The 23,679-nt window shown below is 32.9% G+C and overlaps 1 protein-coding gene across 3 annotated transcripts in view; it reads left to right on the top strand.

Moving 5' to 3' along the window:
• The window catches only part of DMD (dystrophin), a 1,135,346-nt gene that overhangs the window by 542,894 nt on the left and 568,773 nt on the right, over positions 1-23,679 (top strand). For all 3 annotated transcript variants that reach the window (XM_056512754.1, XM_056512922.1, XM_056512842.1), the window contains 3 exons: positions 1,715-1,867; positions 2,805-2,987; positions 16,990-17,187. In XM_056512754.1, the coding sequence (XP_056368729.1) occupies positions 1,715-1,867; positions 2,805-2,987; positions 16,990-17,187 (534 nt within the window). The remainder of the gene's footprint in view (positions 1-1,714; positions 1,868-2,804; positions 2,988-16,989; positions 17,188-23,679) is intronic.

The following is a 23,679-nucleotide window of genomic DNA, read 5'->3' as shown; positions in this document are numbered from 1 at the left end:
GCAAAAGGCATTTTACAATCTCCAGCTTGAGAAATGCTGTCTTATCCTCAGCCTTACAGCTGTGTGACTGCCAATGGGACAACACTGATTTCTTTGATAATTCCTTTTTTAACATATTATGTGTCTTTTATATTTCTTCAACAGCAGTTAAAATCTTAGTTAGAATCAGGTCCTGCAAACTTACATTCTCAGTTGAATAACACACTTCTGGCCATGAATAAGTTGTTTACCCTTTAGTAAAATACTTACACACTACATTCCTGTTAGAAGAGTGGCTCCAGCCTCTCTAGAATAGGATAGGAGGTAGTACTAGTAGATAGAGCTGTTAAGAGGCTGAAACCTAAAGTTGCATAAGAACATTCTGAGTTGACACAATCTGGGAGGTAAAACAGTGTGATGTTGTTCCTAGAAGTGCACATGGTGTGTTTCCATGCCATGTGGACCAGCTAACAGATATACTTGGAAGTGCCATCTTTCTATGGTAAATAAAAGTGATGAAAAATAGAATCTTACAATTAGAGAGTCACTTTGGTCACTTACCTGGAGCAATGGGCTACAGGAGAATTTTTATTTCCTTGGATAATTTTGATTAAGTTATCTTTGGAGAACATGGCATGTTTAGATTTTATTGTTACTTATTTTTATGCATACTCTTTCTTTTCTATGGATTTCATTCTAATTCTTGCAATTTTGCAGATCTCTGTGAATTCAGGGGAAGGATAGCTAGAATATGCTGTTGTTTTGTCCACATTTAAAAGAAGTTTGAAATCTATTAAGTGTATCTTTGACTGTTCCAAGCTAAATGGAAGCAATTCATAATTTTTATGTTGGAGAAACAAGAACAGTGTTTATTGCACTGTGCTATTGACCAGATCCTCCCTGGTTGTTTTTTATGGTATAGTGATAAATTTTCCTTTGGGTGACTCAGTTAAGGCATTCACCCTGGTGAAAAAAAATTCAAGAAAGGTTGAAGAAAATTAATCTGAGTATTTTTAAATAAAATATATCAGTAGTTTTTAAGTTTACTTCCTAATAAGAATTTATAGTGATTAAAATATTTTCTGAATTTCGCATGAGTGAAGTTAAGCAGTTAAAGCAAATGTATATTTAACAACCTTTCTAAGGGAATAAAACCACAACGTTTATACATTCCTGCTTAAGAGAACTTTTAATCCTTTATAAGGCAGAGTTATAAACACAAGACATTTGTTATGTATATGGTATTTAATTTAGATAAAGGAAACCTGTCTTTGCAAACATTTCTGCATTGCAGTGATTTTCATTTGAGTAGCTACAGAGTTTTCATGCAGACAGAAATTCACAGGAGTCCACAAAATACAGAAGTCCCACTTTTGGCTAGATTCTAAGTGGGCTGTGTTTCCATCTGTCCAGTAAGTATTCTGAGCAGAAGTGTTTTATATAAAATATTGACATTTATGTAAGAGTCTTAACTTCTCTGAATACTGGTGACTGTCTCAGTGGTTTATTCAACATGTGAACAACACTGAAATAGGTAACCTACTTTAAAACAAACAAAAAAAAATTGATAAACATGTAAATATGTTCATTTACTCATATACTTGCTTTAAATACCCACATTTAATTTAAAAAATAGCAGCCTTGTACACTTTTTTTCCCTTCAGTGTGCACACATGCCAGTTCATATTTTATAAGCCTTTAATTCATATTCTAATAATGTCTGCACTGTGAACAGGACTTGAGAGCTCAAAGAAGAAAAAAGGCTTTAGAGATTTCTCATCAATGGTATCAGTACAAGAGGCAGGCTGATGACCTAATGACATGGCTGGATGACATTGAGAAAAAGTTAGCCGGTCTGCCAGACCACAAAGATGAGCAGAAGCTAAAGGTAATGTTGTTTTGGGTTGGCAATGATAGATCTTTTCAAGTGATAGTTTATCCATTGAACAGACAGCAAATGCAACAATCTTATTGCAACAGAAAATTATAAGTTCTGTTCTTTATTTCTATTTATAGTAAAACAAATCCTAGTTATCTGTGCTCAAAGTGACCTTTCTTTGTTATACTATATTTTGAATTTGTTTCTTATACAGAATGATATATAAATAATTTGAAACACACTAAATATAATGTTTTGTCAATAATACAGAAAGTGTGCAATGTATTAAGAAGAATCAAATGTTTTCTAGCAAAAATTGTAATTGATTTTATGTATCTTTGTTCCAGATGAACAAATGACTTACCAATATATGGATGACCTCTATCTCATGTTAGCACATTCATTTTCATCAGAACATATTCATATGTCACTGTCAAACTCTATAGATTTATTTACATACTGTCAAAGGTTTTTCCTGGTTTATTTTACATCGTCTTTCTTTGCTTCATTCTCTGTTGAGTTTCCCACAGAGTAAAATAGGAGTTAACTAGTACATTAAGAGAGTCTAATAGTATATTTGTAAGCTGTTAGAACACTATTTGTCCTGAATATGCTGACCCTTACTGAGAAAATGATTTCTCCAACTGCCCATCACAGTGTACTAGCAAGAATCTGAACATGGAAACTGTGGGCCTCTGCTGACAGTTTCAGAGTGTAGTAGCTCTTAGGATCTCTACAGCCCATCTCCAAGAAGGTTCTTCAATTTCAGTTCTTTTTGTTTTGTTTAAATGTAAAATAAGATATGATTAATATGAAAATAAGCTGTAAATTTTACTTGTGACAATAAAATGGAAATGGATTTTCTGACGGAAATATTTTGCTAATTTTAAGTTGATTGATCTAGTTAGCTAACTGTCCTGGGCCCTGTATTGGTTTTGCTCACTAGGAGATTGGAGGAGAATTGGAGAAGAAGAAGGAAGATCTGCATGCGGTGCACAGGCAGGCTGAACGCTTGTCTAAGGATGGGGCTGCCAAAGCAGTGGAGCCAACCCTGATACAGCTCAGCAAGCGCTGGCAAGATTTTGAGAGCAAATTTGCTCAGTTTCGAAGACTCAACTATGCACAAATTGTGAGTTGTTACTGGCAAACCCATATGTTTGCAACTGCTACTACTAACAGCATCCTACTAACAATGAGAGCAGCAGGGTCAGTGTCAACTCTTCAGATATTAATAAGAAAAGCCCTGTTGTCTGCAACTGGGGGAAGCTTTATATACTCTGATACAATAGTGATCTGCTTTGGTCTTAAAATTGCCCTTAAGTTAAATCAGTCAATTACAAAGAACTCAGCAATGAAAAATTTGTGTTTATTTCTGTTGCCTCATTATTTTTCCATAACATTTATCAGTTTAAAAATGTTAGTTTGCCATGCATCTATTTTTTTCACTGAACACAAAAGTTGTCTTTTCCAAACTACCCATCCCATGCCAATTTTAATTGGTTTTTTTATTTGTCCATAACATGTTATAGTCACTTTAGGAAGTGATTGGAAAAATTTTTGTGACTTTATATATACGTATCCTCTTCTTCAGATGCTTGAGCTCTCAAACAAGTTTTTGTAAGAAAATGTAACTTTAAATTTAACAGGATGAAAACATAGTTTTACAAACCATCTTCATGTCTTCTGATTTTGGGTTGTTTAGTTGGATATAAAATACAATTATTCTTACTGGTTTATACATGCTGCAATGACTGGAAAAATAAAAGGGAAATAAACTGTCAGTATTCCAGATTTATGGATAAAATATGTATTGAGTGTTACCCATTTAGAAATTTACCTGAGGTTGCTTCTGCACTTACATTATTTTTTTCTTTCAATTCCTACTACTCTGCTCATTGTCTCCTGGGCTTTTGAAGAAAGATAAAATTTACTTTTAAGGAAGTTGTTGCTTTATGTGATCTCTGTAATCTTAAAGTGCTAGTGGTAAAAGGGTGTTTCACCAGAATATAACCTTATTTATTTGTTTTTAAATGCACCTAGATTGCAGGGGGAACATACTGATAGGATAATGAAAATTTAAATATGTGAAGTGTTATGTTTTAATTGATATATGGGAAACTGTGTTTTAAAAGAGGAAAAAAATTTCCAAAAATCGGCAATATGTATAAACTTTTGATAAATATATTCCTCTATATAATGTACCATATTATGTATTTTTAACTTTTCTAATACTAAGTTGCATAATGTATATGTAAAACTAATACTTTAGATAGTTATGCAGTTAATGGAAGCAATCAGGGAAACATTAACTTTGGTTTGTATGTTATTAAATCTTGTTCCATCTGATTACACTATTCAGATTACTATGGTTTATATTCAACTTGATGGATGTAATCAGTCGCAAATTGTTTATATTGACATGGAGCTAGAGCAAGATTCACTTTGTCTTGTAAATGAGTTGGCTTTTTATTAATGAATATATTTGTTCCTTTGATAATCAAGTAAGAAATCAGATTGTGCATGCAATTTATATAAAGCATTCTGCTGTCACTGTGCTTTTTATGTCACCTACCATCTACCATGACAGGGGATGAATATATCCATTATAAAATTTTACTAGCAAATCAATAAACTTTATTTTAGCATATTTTCTTTCAAATATGTAAGGTAGATGCATCAGCATGTTTTTGAATTGCTCAGATGAATGCACTCACCAGATTTTAAAATTCATATAACCATTACATAAGCTTTTATTCTTAAAATATATAATTATATAAATTTTATTTATAATCTTGAAAGTTTAAATTTTTAAATATTATTTCTTGCTATTCATGTAGGGAATAAGGTCATTCAGTGAAATTTACATGTACACAGGACAATTACTGTATCCTCCTGTTACATGAAAATATTTTGCTCTGTTGACAGTGCCTAACATAATATTTATATGAAATATTTTAGAATTTATGCAGAAGCTACTGAGACATGAGAGAGGCAGTATATTTTCATGACCCAAATCAGAATGAGAAGTGCAACAGCCTTGTTATTGTTACTGTTTTGGCTTTGCTGAATTAGTGTAACAGTGAATTTCTCAAGGTTTTTTTGTTTTTTCTTAAACGCCTCTAAGTACCTACCTCACAGGGATGTTGTGAGGATTCATTAATTGTTTGTGCAAGACTTTAAAATACAGAAGAAAAATGAAAATTCAAACTATTCACTTGAACACATGCATATACCATCAAAAATAACTTCCACAGAGATTTTCTATGTCAATCAACAACTGAATAAAGTCATACAATAAAAATACAAAATTGATTTTTTCTTTTAAGCAAAAGAAATAGAAAACTGCTGCATTTTTTATTTATAATTTATGATGTATTCCATAAGAGTTATTTAACAACTGAAAGTTGTTATTATAAATCAGAGAGGGCTTATTTTTACTGTGTATCTTGCAATTCATTATGCTTCATTGAATAAACATAGCAAGACTGCACTGAAGAAAACCTTTAATTATGTTGCTTAATGAGAGATTTGAATTTCTTACCTTTGTGGGAGGTAATATATTTTTGATATCAAAGTGTGAAATTAGAATGATCATGCTCCCCTGGATTTTACTTTTCCCCAGTGTTTGTTGGGCAAACCTGTCAGAAGGATACTGGCACCATGGCCTATGAAGGATTTATCATTTCTAGAATGGTGGATCCTTGTTAAATCCTCATTGTCTCACAAATACATAGCACTAAATATCCAACAACTAATTGACAAATATATATTGGTGTATATTTAGAAAAAGGAATTTCCTGTCACCACTTTTAAGAATAGAATATATTATATTCAAATTAGCTCAAACATGCATGCTCTGTTTAATAACATTTTTGAGATATTAATCAGTTTGGTATAGTGCTCCTCTATGTGAAAATTGTCAGCAAGTAACATATGATATTCTATAAGGAAAAAGGTGGGTTTATTGCATTTGCAGAATAAACATGGTACAAAAATACATAAATGCAGCTGCACACAACCTAAAAGCATATTGAATGAAAAAAAAAAAAAAAAAAAAAAAAAAAAAGTGGAGTTCTTGTTGCCTTACAAGTTTCTTACAAGTTTCTTCTTTCACACATTGTTGTCTTTATTCATATGTGGCAGAATAAACAGTGAGCAGAAAATCAGTTGGTAGTAACACCAGTGGTGAAACCTGAATAACTTATAAAAAGAAGTGAAATATTTCACAATAATCTTTCAAAATTATGGTTAACCACTAAATCCCATGGAAATCCATAATAGTTTAAGATACTCTTCAAAAAAACAAGCCTTTACAGTTTCATCCTAAAACTATGGAATTTTTGAATATTATTGAAAAAAAACAAACCAAAAAAAAAAAACCAGTAAAAAATAACATTGGAGACGTTAAAGGACAATTATTTCTAGAGCACCTCTGCAGAATCTTATATCATTAAGCCTTGCCAATCACACAGTATTTCAGAAAAGTTGTCAATTCCCCCTGCTACAGACTAAATGTGAATCTTCCTTCAGTTAAACTGTTTTTCTGAAGCTGTTTAGCCACTCTTCCAGGGCGTTGAAAATAATTATCCATTGCAGAGAAAAGGGTAGATTTGGATAGTTTAATTCACATAAGGATCAAAATCAGTTATTGATATGTTGATTAAGTTTAATTAAATTACCCTAATGTCTGTTTTCTAGAACTTTTTTTCCCAATGTTTTCATTTCAACAGTCTGTGAGCATTTTTGTGTCATGGCTTAGCTTAGATTTTCCTGAGCTGACTGAAATTCCACTGGGTATAGAGTGCTGAAGACTTTATCATTAGAAAACATCTTCTAGATGAACACAGGTGCAGAGCCTACACTGTAAATTCTTATATCATATATGTCCTATTACCATATTTTGTCAAGATGCTCAACATTCTTTCTGCTGTTATACATGGCAGTCTTTCAACTTTCCTCTCTTGGCTGAACAATGCATGCTGGAAATAGTAAGACAGAGTATCTTTAGGACAAGAGAACCTCTTGCAATCTGTCAAAATTATGTGTCTACTATCATATATTCAAGCAAAAAAATCGTCTAACCAATTTCAGTAATTTTATCAGTGACACACACATTCTATTGAAATTTCTGATCATTTTGCTAATGAAATATTTGGGCCTGGATTTTGGCCAAATGTTAAAAAACCAGAAGCTATCTTATTCATGCCAATTAGACTATGTTTTGATCAAGAATGAACAAGGAATATAGTTATACAAAACTTGTATTTATTTATATAAGGTAAGTGGTTTAGTCTGAGAAGTTCAATAGTTACCTGCAACATGGATAAAATACCAGCGCCATTAGTACTTGCTTCATTTTTCCAAATAAAAGACATTCTCTTTAAGATCCACTAAAGCATTCAGAAATTCATATGCCTGTCCCCCACCTGGATAATCACTTCAGGTGAGAGAGTATGTGATCAACTTCTGGAACCAGATTAAGGATTGATCAAGTTTATATTTGAAATTCAAGACTTTGTTTACTTTCAGTCCTTAAGAGCATCTTGCAATTTTCAGTTAATATTTCCCTGTGGAGCTCTATTTAGTTAGCTTAAAAAAATGTAAACTTTTTTTTTACTATTAAAATATGTTTATATATCAAGATATTTTCTAAAATATAAATCAAACATGAATTTAAATAAATATATCACCATTAGATAAACACAGGACTTGGTATCCCAATTATCTATCTGCATCAAAATAACATGGACACTTCAATGGTGATGTGTTACCATTTTTTTTTAGTTATTTTCCACTGTTATCACAAACACTGGCACTGGAATGAAGTGGTTTTCTTCTCTTATCCTTGCTTAAGTGTTTCTTGGGTTAAATAAACAAGTAATGGTTGCCAAGAAGAAGGGGCAAACTAATTCTTCATTATTTCTAGAATGAGTGGAGAGAGAAATAAAAGAGAGAAAAGACATTAGAAAAAGCAGGCAAACACCTGCTGGACAGAAGAAGTGTACAGTGATGGATTAGGATCCAATTCACCTGTGCACTTTGGGTCTCCTGAGGTCAGGACAGAGGTGGTTCCGTGACACCATTTAACTTTTCTGACATTGCCAGTGGCAGCTTTTTAAACAAATGGTTTAACACAGCATAGCTAAAGACTGGGCTTTTTGGACTGTGGTCTGCAAAAAACACGAGGATGAATGAAGAACTTAGGGAAGAGAATTACACCTATTTTCCAGCATCCATCAACCTGGAAATTCCTATTAGAAAATGTATTCCAAATTGTTTAAGTGTATTTAAAATCCTTTTTTCTTCTGTCTGATTTGGGGTAATGTTGTGGGAAAGATGGGTCAGTATCCACTGAGATGGATATTGTCTTTGATATAGCTCAAGAAGAGCATTTTATAATATAAAATAAATATAATATATAATTTTATACATACATTTTAAAATGCAGTTTACCTTCTTTGTCTAAAATGATTGTATGCAGTGTTGTAGTAATTTAAGTGAAGACAATCCATAGACAAACCTTTTTACATTTTTATATATATATATATAAAGTGGACAAGTTTAGTGTGCTACTTTTAGTTTTTCTAAAGCATATTTTTCTTCCCTCATATTTCCTTTTTAGTTCTGTACAGTATTTACTCTCATTATTGAAAAGGTATAGTTTTTCAGCTATAAATTAAGAAATCCCATATTGTGAGTGACAGAACTTCACAGAAAAGATTTTTCTCTGCCATTTTTCATTATCTTTTATAAAATTTAGTGAAGTGATCTAAATTGAATTCTCAAGTTTCAAAGTAAACTCAGTATCTTTGCCTCATCTCAAAGGAGTGAAAACTCTTGCTGCAACATGGAGTAAATCAGGGTTAGAAATTTGGCTTTATATAGTTGTACAAATGTGGTCTTAGCCATGCCACAGGCTTTTCTCACTGCTCTCAGAATGGTTGAGATGGAAGCAAGACGAAGGCTTTGGTTAAGAAATCACATTCAACATAGCACCCAGTGGTGTCTGCTCTCAGACTAAACTGAGCATTATACTACTATAATATTTTCTTCTTTATAATCACCCAGTTATTTGGAAACCAGGACAGCTAATTACAATCTTATTTTCTCTGCTATAATATATTATGATTTATTAGTGTAATAAATTACATGGTGTGGATTTTGGTGTCAAAATTTTACTTGGCAATATTATTGCATTAAATAATAAGGGAAAATACCTCCTGCAGAATGATCTGGCCCTAAGTGACAGTATTTTTTGAAGAGATGATGTTCATCTCTTGTCTACAATTCAGAATGTCAACATCAATCATGACTGGAGGTTATTTTTTGTTTGGCTTTTTTTTTGTTGTTTTCTGGGGGTTTTTTGGGTTGTTTTGTTTTTATTTTGTTTTGCTTTGCTTTTTGTTTCATTTCGGGTTTTTTGATGGATGCTTCTGACTAGACACACAAAGGTAGAGAAGGAAGCAAATTTGTAGATGTACAGAGTGAGTCCTGAATTTTCTATGTGAGCATATTTAATTAGATTTCAAAACTGCTGGATGGAGAGCAATTTTGTTCACATCATTAAAAGAAACAAATTTTTGTCCTGAAGTAACAAAATCAGCCTAAGAAACAAAACCTATCATTATGTATTATGTATCTCTATAAATGTAGATTAAAGATGGAAAATAATTAGGTAACACTTTTTAACATTTCTGGAAGGTATAAGAGTTTAAGGTTTAGGACTTTGCTCTTTGAAGCTGTTTTCATTCATTATACATGTGGTACTTTAGTGTTATTTTTAGTAATTTAGTAAATTATGTGAACATTATCTAACAGGTGTAGCTGGCATAAATATCTGGAAAGTTAGCATCACAAACCAGCAGTCAATTCCAAAATGGTTTAGTCAATTCAGATATCAATAGTCTGTATTCTAAAGTAGCTGAACTTTATTATTAATTGGTTCTTGGTGGTCACTCTGTAGTTACACATACACACTCAAGGCAGCCCTAAAGCTTCATGCCCTTAGGCAGCATAAATGCTATCTAAGATTGTGGCACTGCTGTAGTCCTAATAAATCAGCCATTAAATAAGTTGGCATTGACCAAAATCTGTTCTTAAGTGGGCTGACTTCCAGAAAATTGTGTCATACTCGTTCTGACACTATTATCTCTGTTTCACCTCTATATTTTTCACTGTCCAAGAAACATGATTTTGAAATTCTATTTTCAGGAAAAATTAATTTGAATTTCCTTCTATTCTTTTGGGTATTTCCTCCTGAGTTAATGATACTGTTTTAACAAAATCAATAGAATATGTCAGAAATGGACATTACAGCTACAAGGATATAGGACTGTGTACAAGAGTTTAATTTTCTGAAGTGTCAAGTAGATATTTACTGGAGTATGGCATGTATAATGTCTGGATGTCTTTTAGGTGTGAAAAATTACAAGATCAGTCCAAGAAATGGCTAACTCCTCTGGATTTATGTACTCTATAATTAACATATAAAAACTTATGGTTTATCTACTGGAAGGTAGCACATATAAATCAATTACAAAAGTATTTTCCAGGTAAACTCTCATAAAATACTAAAGAACATTTTAAAATACTTGTTGAAAATCTGTCTAGAATGTAGATTTTGCAGTGTTTTGATTTTTCTCATTTCAAAATGTAGTATAAGCATTTGCTTATTTCATGATTTATAATACTGATAATGGCTATCTCTCTTGGCTCATTGGTGCTATCTCCCCCCAAAATCCTACTGACTGTGCATGGTCTGAGCAGTGTTTGGAAAATACTTATGATATAGACTCTTTAAAGGATTTAAGAACTCCTTTTTTAATGTTAAAAATATCTGTTTAAAGTTACGTGATGGACACGGATTCCTTTGTCAGTTTTGCTCTACTACAATTATTAAGATTGAGATATGCCATCATTGTCAGAAGGAATTAGGATATATGCATAATTTATTTAGAGAAAGAGACATTTTCTATATCCCAGTAGTTCTAATTAGTCGATAATGCCATACTGTTACTCTATTTTGTTTTCCTTCAGGACATGGTAACATTGTAGATGTTATATAGGATATAATATTTTTAATTATTTTCTTTTTTGGAAGAAAAAAAAAAACCAAAAACAAAAACAACCACTTTATATCACATATACTTAATTGTATGAGAATCTTCTGCCCCAGCCTCATCATAGTTGAATTTAATTTCTTTTTCTCTTTGCTTAGCAAGTAGATACAAGTGGAAGTTACTAGGTTAAAAATTAACAGCAGAACTGTTAAAAATTAACAGCAGAACTTAATCATCTCAGTCCCTTATTTCTATGCAAGTTGGCAGGTCTTTAGTAAGGAGAGCTGGGCAAGTTTTCAAATCAGCTGCTTTTAGGTTCAATGTGTAGCTGTTCTTTAGTTTGATGAGGGTTACTATCTAGAAGCAATTCTCTAAGCCAGAATAAAACAAAAGAATTGTTCAGCAAATGAAAGAGGGATTGCCAAAGGTGTTCATTTTACTACTTGACCAAGAGACTTCAACATCTTGGAGGGCTCCAAAGGCATGAGGGGATGAGGAACACTAAAAACCATGACAAAGCATTTTGATACCGCAGCCAATCCTTTAACTATACATTAAAACAAAACAAAACAAACAAACAAACAAAAAACCACCACCAACAAAAATCACAACAAAATAACAGCTATAAATACTCTGGATTTACTGTTTTAAATTAATAGCTATAGCTTATGTCTGTATCTTTCTTCTCCTCTTCCCGTGCTCCTGCCATGTCTAAATAGGAAAATAATGCACTCCTCAGAGTGTAGCAGAACTGTCTGAGGTATTGGGAGATATCCCATAATTTAAGCCTATATATACAAGGAAGACACATTTTCTTATGGAGAAAACTTTCATTTCAATCAAGTTATGAAGAGGAAAAATAAGATAATTAAGTTCAGGGTGGTTGATGCCTGCTGATGGACAGTTTTCAATATCAAAGCCTTTAATTTTTTATTGGTACTCACAGAATCTAAAATTTACTGAAATGTTTTCTAATTAATGCCACTGTTAGAAATAGCTTCCTTTTGGCTGGCTTTATATGATTTTATGTATAGATCCAGTAGAGTCATTTTATCACAGAAAAAAAACTGCTAAAGCGGTGTTTCTCGAGTAAGGTATGCCTTAGCAGAGAAGTGTTGTGAAGGCATAAAGCACTCTCTGTCCAAGAACAGTGCTGAAAATAGTCATGTATATTTTTAAAGTCTCTCTCTTTTTTTTTTTTTTTTTTTTTTTTTTTTTTTTTTTTTTTTTTTTTTTTTTTTAGTGTAAGTGACTGGTGAAACCAGATACAAGCATTAAACTGTATGGTTTAAGTGTTGCAATGTGCAGGATTTTGTGGACTGCTACCACTCTGCAACATGAGTAGAAAAAATCATATGCATGAGACAGTATTTATGTTTTTACTTAAAAATATTATTATTTCTCAATATTTTAAAGATATTTTATTGTTTCCCAGTGTCTTTTAAGGTCTTGTCTTCATAGAATTACATAAGGAATTTATATATTTTTAATCCTGCATTGAGGATTTAGGTCTCTCTGTACTTGAAAGTGATGGTTTTTTTTTGTACTGATAACTTGTTTGTGATTGACCAAGGCCATCCAATCACATAGTGAGAATTCCATATAATCAGTATAATTTTGATCTTTCAACTTATATGCACACTAACAGGTAAGATGTGCTAACAACATGGAAGGCAGAATAAATTTCTCTGAGTGTTGGCTGACCTCACCACTCACAGTTGGCATAGGAACAGGTGAATAAAAGCTTTTCTATAAATATGTACTTTAAAGTGGATATTGACCTCTGATAGTGTTTTGTGAGGCTTTTGTGTGTCTAATTTTTTATTTGATATATTGATGGTGAGCATGGGCCAGCAGATACCCTGTGATTCACAAGTTTTTTGGACTCTCTCAGGTATCACTGCCTTTGTCCAGAAGGTGTGTGTTGTCTGCTCCATTTATTTTTTCATGTGTGTAGCACACCACACTTATCCTGCAGAGGTCACAGACTTTTTACACTCATATACAGCAGCTTGCAAAGAATACTTTCTCAAGTGTTACTTCACTTCAGGAGTAGGCAGATTTGTTTGTTTTCTTTGAACCTCTCATCAGGATGCTGCCAGGAGCAGTGTTGAGGTATTACAGTGCAGATGGGAATGTTTTGCAGTTTTACTCCTCCCATGTTTGTGTGAAGTCATTCAAGACACTAAGACCCTAAGGTATGGAGCCCTACCATGAGAAGGGACCAAAAAATGCAGTTGTCAAGATCTGATGCAAGCAAGTTGGAGGTTTTCTGGGTGTAAACTCTTGAACATCAAAAGTGATGTTGAGATTATTCCCTCTGCAAAAAGAGGAAAGAAAATGGATACACTGAGATTGGTTAAAAGTGCTTTAACAACAAATTTTCCCCTGCTAAATGGAAATTAGCAGCATTCTCCAAGACTAGTTAGCTCTGATGCCAGCACTGTGTTAGATGTAGGCAGTAATGATCACAAGTATTTCTGTGGAGAAGGTATGTGAATTTCTCAGCAAAACCTGCATTATTCAGGTATTTTTTTATTGAGATTTTGTTGTTATTTTGTTTGTTTTGTTTTGGTTTTGCTTATTGACCTTCTCTGTAAGGGGCAGGTCATGAATTTGTTTCTTGTGGTTTTGGTGCATCTGGTAGGGCATGGTAACTCAATAAAATCAGATTAAGTGGAATCATGTGTATGGAAAGATTGCATCCCTTAATTAAAATCATGTAATGATGGGGAGGAAAATTCAATTTACTATTCAAGACACGATAATGCTTGATAACAAGCAATGCATGAAATGCTAAATCTTACACAAAATAAGTTGTTCTTCAGAGGCAAAAAAAATAATTGCACATTATTATATCACCAACAATCAAGGAAAAAAAAATAATATCACTAAAATTGTATTTTACAGAAATAGTAATATAGAAAATGGCTAGAATTTCCCAGCACTTCCCCAGCATTTCCCCAGCATTTCCCAATCACTTAGGAGTTTGTTTGTATATTATATATATATGTTGTACTGTATATATTTTTAAAATAATAATTTTAGTATTTTAAGTGTATTTTTAAATAACTCTGATGCATTCTGCCAATTTATGAGATTCAGCTTATCCAAACCCATTCTTAAATGGTTATCTAAATCTTTAATTTCCACTTTCCTATTGATTTTTAATCCTTATAAAATCTTAACCTACCGTGGTTCTGATGAGCCATTTTGGCATTAACAATTACATATATATCTTCTGAATTAATATTATTTTAATAACAGTTGCTCCCAGCTGCTGTGATCTCCTTTCATAAGTTTTTTTTTTTTTCTCACTACAGTGTTAGGATATGATTCAGTTTCAGCTTTGCATTTCTAGTAAAATGCTTGTCCAGAGTATAAGGAAGGACTCTGCCTGTTTTATTGTCTATCATAAGGCAATTCCAAGGAACATTGGGACAAGCTAAAAAAACTTTTCTTTGCTGATTGAAATTGTCAGTTCTGGACATGCCTACCCTCCATTCTTTGGTGCAAGATGACAGTTTCTGCTGTGGGTTCTGTTATTATACTTTCAATGCAGGAAAGATAGCAGGGAAGAAGCACCTGTGACCTGTTAGAAACCCCAATAAAGACACAGATAATCCTTGATTTCTGAAGTAGTATGAAATTTTCAACTCCTTTTTAAAAATAGTATTTAGAAGCAAATTTATTTTGACTGTGTCTTTTTTTTTTTTTTTTTTTTTCAAATAATGTACCAAAATATGAGGGCAGGTTCTGATAGGTGTCTACTTTTATTAATCTATCCTTTTGTTTATTTATTTATTTCTCTGATTGTAGTGTTTTACAGTTTAACTAACAATACAAGCAGTAAACTATACAAGTAATCATCCATCTATGAGAAGTAACTAGTCTCCAGTAAGAGCAGTGTGAATATATGGTTGCATACATCCCATTTTTCTTCATAACAGTGATTGAAAAGTACCTGATTTTGCCACTGTAAATAATTAAGTGTGATATCAAAGTACTTACAAACCAAATTTATGCTTGACTTTTTTGTAGTTTCAGGAACACTTTAGAATGAGAAGACACAGATTTTATTTTATCTAAATACATACATGTACATATATATGTGTATATATATTTATTGGCCTAAATTTGGGTTTAAAATAATAGACTAATCTCATACAACTATAGAAACTAATGGTATTTTGTATGCCACTTCACATATTCATGTGACCTCTTTTTGAGTGGAAACCCTTGCACACCTAGCATGCTCTTTTCATTACTGCAAGTAGAAATATTCTGTCCTCCAAGTCAAAAGGAAAAATAAAAATACAGATAAAACGTTCCTAGGTGGGTCTGAAGTTCATTGCTACATGTAGAAGTGTCACAGTGCAGTCTTGAGGAATTCAAATATTGTATTGCTGCGTGCAGGTCTCAGTGGCCTATGGAGATTCTCCCCTTCTCTAATGGAATGGGGCAGCTTTTTCTTTAGGTCTACCAGAGTAAACTGTTATTATTGCAGGGCCTGTGATTCATGAAACATATGGAGGGCAAGCATAATTTTTTTAAAGCAATTTATTTAAAATAATAAAAATTATAGCAGTGATATAGTAATTAGAGAGGTTTCAGTGTTAGCAGATGTACTGAGAAAGTCATTTAGTGAGAAAAGTGTAAGCAAAGCAATTAAATTTGCATAAGAAATGCAACAGAATAACACAAGTCTACAGATAACTTTATGAGCTGTATATGTGATATGCATACATCTTCTAGAGTGTGTATATGCATATTTTAAGACTCTAAAGAAAATTGAAGAACCAGATGACTCAGCTCGGTAACTGAAGAGAGAAATATGTCCTGAATTAAAATGAGACACCTTGCTGAGGTAGTGTGTGCTTATATTTGTTTTCTTTTTCATAATGAGTAGCTAAATGATGATACTGTTTTCTTCAGGACCATTGATCAATTGTCTTTCACATAAATGGCTCCAAATCTAAATAATAGAATTTTTGGACATTTACCAACAGTTATTTGCACAATTTTTTGAGGCTGACTAGAATTAAAATTTATATTTTAGAGAAGACAGACATCAAACACAAAGGATCTTGGTCCCACAGTAGGAATCCATAAACAAACTTATGCTTGTGAAACCACAAATAGTTGATACCTTAAACTTTCCCCTTTTTAATGGGCATGCAGGTGATTTAGTATTTGGAGTTTAGTGAAAAAAAGCAGAGGCCTCCCTGCTCCAAAGCAAACTTTTGGTATTACATTTTTATCTACGATTTATTAAAAAATCAAATGGGAAATACAGAGAATTTATATAAGCAGCCACTTTTTTGTTACCTTATATGTCAGTATGCTTTCCAATGACATGAATCAACTAAGTGTTTTCTTGGAACCAAAATATTCAGGGATGTCTTTACATTTGGTGTATGCATGTGCTTCCAGAATAGAGTGTCTATTTCATATTTTTCCATATAAAAAAAAAATCCTAACTTCATGAAGAGGTGTGTTGCTGAGTTTTCTTTTAAAAATAAGATTGCATTAAAGACCATTCAAATGAGAAAATTCCAAATTGTACTTACTAGATTAAAGTACAAGTTTTTATCATAGTTGTAAGTATAGAGTTGGCATATTTGTTATATGTTGCATTTTATTTAAAGAATTGTGTCTGTTATACAAGTAATTATTTTACCTGATACCTTGAAATTATTTATTATTTTAAACTTGGCAAGCATGAAATTTCTTAATGAAGGAGAGATTTTTCAAGGGGTGTGATGGTTTAAAATGAAATCTCAGTAACACCATAATCTCAGCATACTGTTGCATTTTCTCTCAGCATTTCTTTGGAGAGTAGAAGAAAAGCCTGCACACTCTTGCATGGATTAATTTCAGTACCCACCATTTCAAACACCCAAGGAATATGAGTGATCTCTGATCTCTGAAACCTCAGATATTTCCTGCATTTGTCCTTGGAAGTTACTTTTGATTTTTTTGTTTCTGGGTTGTAAACTGGAAATTGCATTGTTGTAATTTTGTCTGGTGTTAAGAAACTAAAGGAAACATTCTGTTGTATATCTATACTAGCAAACAGTTCGTGAAGATACAACTTTTGTGATGACTGAAACTAGGACAACTATGGAAACCACTCATGTGCCTTCTACATACCTGGCAGAGATCCTTCACCTTCTGCAAGCCTTGTCTGAAGTGGAAGAGCGCCTTAATTCTCCTATTCTGCAGGCTAAGGACTGTGAGGATCTCTTCAAACAAGAAGAGTGTCTCAAGGTAAGATGGAAAGATTTTCTTAGCAATGATTAAATTGCATCATTTGTGGGCTTCTGTATGTTGGCAGCCTGTGCTCATTCTGAGACATCTGTTTTACAAATTCTAAGCCCACCCCTGAGATTGAGCATATATGGATGCTTGTATTTGGGGGCACACTGGGGCAAAATATAAAAAACACTGAAGTGTTCATTTATTTTTTCCTGTTGAACCTGTGTTTGGAGGACAAGAGCATTAGAGTATCTGCATATTAAATCCTTGAGTGGGAGAGAAAGGATGGAGAGGCAAAATATATTTAAAGACAGAATTTTTGGTTGAGGGTATGTTTGAGTGTGGATAATGGAAAAAAAATTCTTCACTGAAATGGTTTTAAAGTACTGGAACAGGCTGCCCAGGGAAATGGCTGAGTTACCATCTCTAGAGGTATTTAGGAGAGATGTAGATGTAGCACTCAGGGACATGGTTCAATGGTACCCTTGGAAGTGCTGAGTTAATGGCTGAACTCGATTTAGAACTTTTCCAGTCTAAACCACAGAATATTCTGAGTTGAAAGGGACCCACAAGGGTCATGAAGTGAACTCTTAAGTGAATGGCCCATGCAAGGACTGAACCCACAGTCTTGTTGTTATTAGCACCATGCTCTGACCAGCTGAGCTCATCTCCTAGTGGTTAAGTGATTTGGGGATTCTGTGTTGATTAGTATTTACTGAGCAACCCTGTCCACACCCAGTCCTGGCTGTTTTATTTTAGTGTATGATTTCTAAAATTGTTCCTATTGGAACAGACACAAAACCAAGTAAAATTTAGCTGTTGCATACCATGTTAGACCAAAAAAACCTTGAGGTCTTATTGGGTCTTTACTCCATGTAGTTATTTCCTTTTAGTTAGCTAAAGAGAGAATATTATCCAGTACTTAGATCACGTAGTTAAGAAAAAGCTAATTCAATATTGTTAGTATGACTTTAAGTACTACTGTGTAGTTTCTTCAATGCTTGAAATATTACTGTCTAGTTTGTTCAATGCTTGCAACATTGAAATCCTTTGAAATTAGTGGAATTTTTCCAACACAGAATTGACATAAGAAAAGAATAAGATTAAAGTTGTAAGCCTAAGTAGATGAATGAGTTATCAGCTTTTGCAGAATAATGTTCGTGTAAGAAAAGCCTTGTAAAAAATTGTGTTCAAGTGCTGTATATAATTACAGCAATTCCAAATTGTCATCCAGCATGAAGAGAAGACTATATTTCCATTTTACTGTGATTATTCAGGAAAAGGAGATATTTTTTTTAAATAAATAAATATTAGCCTAAAGAGGCTGGAATTTGCCTACAGACAGTTATAAGAAAAAGGCTTAGAGGGAGAATCAGGGCAGTGGCTCTGGCTATATGCTCTGGATTTTCCTCTGTGGGAGCCCATTCATCTCTTTCCATGTCAGAGCATATGCAACAAAACCACATCCATATGCTGCTGCTAGCTTCTGTAAAATCACATCTGACTATATTCTTATACATTCATAGATATTATATATTTTAGGCATTTGCATACACACATGTACACCAAACAAATATTCTTATCAGCTCGTGAAAATTAGGATGTTTTCAGTTTCCTGGCAAGGCAGTAGAGTTGGGTAGTGAAGCATAACAGCAGAGTGTTGGATCCAAGGAAGCACAGAACTGGTAATAGGATGTCAATCAATAGGTGCCAAACACCAGTAGGCTGTTTCTTTTACTACTTCTGATTTAGTACCACTAAATTAAAGTCAGTCCAAGTACTAAAACACAAAGCATGCCAATCTAATTGTCATTCTTCATTTTAAACAATCTCTTCTGCACAAAACAAAAACCCCAAAACTAAAAAACAACAAAAAATTAGTCATATACCATGTAAATCATGGCTAATGAGTGCCTACCTGATCCTTGTTGATTAACTTCTGTTCACTAATGGATTGGATGGAGAAACAGTGGTCTACCTCAGGAAGTTTACTGGGAAATTACTTCTTCTTACTGCTTTGCATTTGGGCTAGCTTTATCTGATTCATATCTGTAAGTAATCTGTTGTTCACCCACATATATTTGGTATTATTGGAGTTGACACCAGCTTTAATAATATTGATTACCGAGGTTACAAGTAAGTACTACCATAGGTTTAATTTAACTGAACTATTAAATTGTTATGAGATGCATTTGTGGGCACAGTTCCATGTTCCTCCAAAATAAATCTCTTCTAAGAGGCAAATGGGTCTTGCACATTCGTGGGCTTTTGGAAGGGTATGGGTTTGATCTGCGCCTGCTTAATGAATATTTATTTCCAAGGAAAAGCATCCATCATTGTCATTATCCTGCAGTAAAAATAGAAAAGTAGTGCATAAATTGTTCAGTAGCTGGTTGGGAAAGGTTTGAAATTAAATTGTCGTTGATTTTTTCTCTGACAGATTTGCATGAATCAAATTACAGAACTGTCATGAATAGCTCTGTGTTTTAAAACTGAGCTTTTGATTTTTTTTCACTCCCATTCAGAAGGAATCCATTTTAATTAATCCGTAAAAGGAAAAATAAGTTTATTTACAAGAATCACTGGTAACAGCTTTGAATATTTTCTCTAGAGTAAATATGTTTTGTAAGACTTAAACATGATTGCTCATTATCAAATAGGATAAATATTGAATACAAATTAAAAATTGCTAATATCAATTGTCATAGCACTGACTTTTTATATCAAAGTCATGTGAAATAGGAAAATATGAGATTTTACAGGAAAAATCTAGTAGCTTTTAACATTTACTAAACTGTAATACTTTAATGAGTACATTTAGTTTATCTGCCAAAACCAGCTCAGTAATGTTTTTCTCTTCATTTTAAGCTTTAGGGAGTGGAAAAGTCAGATAGAGAAACCAAGTCTTGTCACTTTATCTCGTAAAGTGAGCATTGCAATGTGTTCATCATCCTATTACAAGCTCTTTCTAGTATCATAACACACAGTACCTCTGCTTTTCTTTATCTCTGTGCTGACAGTATTTAACAATTTAAATATTACGGTTCTGTCAAAGTTGAAACTCGAGTTGATTGTACAGAAAATTATGGTTCATAGATTGATGGGTTAGCAAAGTTGGCCTGATGTACTCTCAGAAGAAGACAACTGTTGTTATAACACAGATATTATTTCTGTCTGCTACTGATGGTATTTATATTGATGGAGTTCAGTCTTTGAGCTACCTCTGTAGAACAGATTGTGATTACAATGGATTCCATTGCATGAGCAAGCATAGGGTTACAGTGCCTTCAGATTCTAATTATCCTTCCTTGCAAGTGATGCTTCAAATGTTTACTAAAAGTTAAATAAGTGTAAAAAGTTGCATGTATTCTACTTAATAAGATTCTATTGTTCATGCTAAGACAAAGTTTTCTCTAGTAATTATTATCTTATGAAAGCTACTCCTTCAAGGTCCAGATTATTTAGTGGGAAATGTGTACACTGAAATAAATGCACTGATTAACCAGAGAATAGAACATTTTTCTCTTTGCTCATAGCAAAAGTGTGTTACAATGAAACGGTATACCTGGAATTTTAAAAGTCTAATATATAACTGCATGTGAAAAAGTTGTTAGTAGAATTTTTAAGGATCTCTGTCATAGACATGGCATAGTTGTGCCTATTCATTACTTAATTCTATTAACTTTGAATTCAAAATTTATTTCCTGAGGTTACTTGCATTATATAATTATACAGCAGACTTACAGTAGGGCCTGTAGATTTTAGTGTCTCTTTTTATTAGTAGTATTTTTTTAAAATATTCTTAATTTTGGCAGCAAAATCTTATTGTAGAATATGACTATACACTTAACTATCATAATTTTTAATGATGTCATAGTTTTAATATGGAAAGCCCTCTGGCTCTGAAGAACAGCTTTCTTTTATATGTAAGATACATTTATATCTTGCATAATCAGTCTAACAATTCTGCTTCTAGTTCATCATCTTCTGTATTTCCCATAGGGCTTTAATTTAGTTCATTAAAAATTGGGTTTGTTTCCATGTTGCTTTTAAAATACAGATATTTTAATGCTCTAATTCATCTTTTCTCTTCTTTTTTTCCTTTGGTAATCCTTCACTTACTGACAGAGCAGGTTTTTTGCACTGTTTTTCTACTGTGTCATATTTCAGAATATAGGAATTCATTGTACACATCACACATCCAGGATTCTGGAAGCAAGAATCCCCTTTAAAAATGGCTTATGAATCCACATACCCACACTAGACATTGTAACTCATAATTCCATACAGATTTTAAAATTAAATTTTAGAATAATTAATTTGTGGAATTTTTCCAGCTGTCCATGATTACTAAGAACTGTGCTGTTGCTAGGTTAGTACAAAAAGCATGAAATACTGTGACAAATCTGCTATACATATCATTATAAATCATCATTCTACAAAATTTTGGAATATTAAAAAAATGTATTTTTAGTTCTTCACATTGGAATATGTATTTGGTGTGTTCTGATTCTTATCAAGAAGCATCCATTTCACATAATGTGAAATTCAGAGTGATTTTCTTCTGCAGCTCAATAAAACCCAATTAACCATAACTTAGAACTGAGTGTGCTCACATGCACTCTCCAAATAGATCTGTCAGTAACACTGTGGTTGGTGACAGATTTGTACACAAATAGCCAAGGAACTGAATCCTTACAGGAAGTTGTCTTTCTCTGGCAGATAAAGACAAATTCCAGGTAGTGAAAATGAACTGGGGTTTGAGTCTCTAGTACTCAGATTTCTCTTTTAAGAGCAGTGAAATGGATCAGTCCCTAAAGGCTACTGTCACTTCAGCTGCTAATGATTTTCTGTTATCCTTTTTTTCTAAAAAATTAAAGCTTTGTTTGCTTCTGTTAACCATGTTACAAAATCTCCCAAGGCATTGTTGAGAACTGCTCAGATCATTCTCTTCAGCGTCAAAGATAGATGGGGAATATGGGAACATGTTTGAGATACATGAGTATATGTGTACACGGGTATATATACATGGTTTCTCTTTTTTTCTTTTTTCTTGTGGACATTCTTATACTCATTTGCAACATATCAGCTGTATCATCATGTTTTGTCTGTAGCAGCTATGCTTTAAACAAAAGCAAAAATCTGACGTTGAAATTCTATACCTTTTTCAGAGACCACTAACTAATTTTAAACATTAAGGAATATATCACCAGTTCTGAAGTGCATGGATGTATTTAATCAGTTTTCAATATTTAGAAAATTGATCTACTTGGTGGAAAAAGTCTAAAGTTTCAATATACATAGGCACATATATTGGTCTTCATTTGGTTACTCAAACATGCTGAACACAAGAACTGCCTTCTTGAGTGGCTCAGATGAGGTGATATTCAGACCTACTGAAAAGAAGGCCACTTCACTGGGGTGCTTAAGTATGTCTTGGCAGTGTATAACATTTCAATTACATTTTCTCCTGTTCTTTAAATATGCAAATTTTTAGTCAGGGATGAGGTTTTGTGAATATGTTGCCTTCTTTATATTCATGGGATATAATCTTGGAATACTTAGAGGAATTTTATATTTTTATAATCTGATTTCTTGTATTCAAATTAATAACATTGGCTATCTGAATTATCCATGCCCTAAGTGTGTAAAACAAAGATTTAAGTAGACCTGAGTAAGGAACACTGAGTGTGAGATGTCTTCCTGGGAAAGTCAAATGAGGTTTGTTGAGTAATGGCACACACCCAGCCAGCTTTCCCTCCACATGATAGATTGCTGACAAGGAGGAAACAAGTTCCTTATTGTGACTCATTCCAGAGACAAGACATCTGCCATTCTCTTTTGATTTATAATTATTCATTTCATCTGCTAAATGCAAGTCACGTTTATCAAGACCTAAAAATTCAAATTATTATTCATATGGGGGGTGTTATGGAATGTACTTTTTTTTTACAAATAGGATATTATAGTGCTAGAGCTCTAGAAACTCAGGTAACCCAGAGTATTTTTTTCTTTTGTTTTGCAAGGTAGTTTTGTACACAATCATTTCAATACATTGCCTTCACATCTACATAAGGACTTCAAGTCTTATATTTTACAAAATTGTAAATACAGTGTAATAGCTTTAATTAGTTAAAAAAATTACAACCAATTTTGTCATTTCAAGTGTTATTCAGATTTTTTTATTAATTTCTTAGGCTTTTTAAAATATTTATCCAGCAATTTGCAGGAGAAAGCGATTTGGATAATTATCCCTACTTCCCTGTTGCTTTGTATTAGTACTACTAGTAATAGACCAGTGTGCTCTGTCTTACCCATGGTTCTAAAAACTGTTTTTAAATCAAATTCTTTACAATAAAATTGTGAACTTGTCTAGCCATGAGATGGTGTGGACTGATTATGAAAAATAATGTGATTGCTAAAAAAAACCCAAACAATTGCTGAATCAGAATTCATAAATGCTGAATGAAGAAGAAATGATAAGTTCAGTCTATGAGGATATCA

This window comes from Oenanthe melanoleuca, chromosome 1 (genome assembly GCF_029582105.1).
Source record: "Oenanthe melanoleuca isolate GR-GAL-2019-014 chromosome 1, OMel1.0, whole genome shotgun sequence".
Taxonomy (NCBI): Eukaryota; Metazoa; Chordata; class Aves; order Passeriformes; family Muscicapidae; genus Oenanthe; species Oenanthe melanoleuca.
This window is presented reverse-complemented; position numbering and strand designations above follow the sequence as displayed.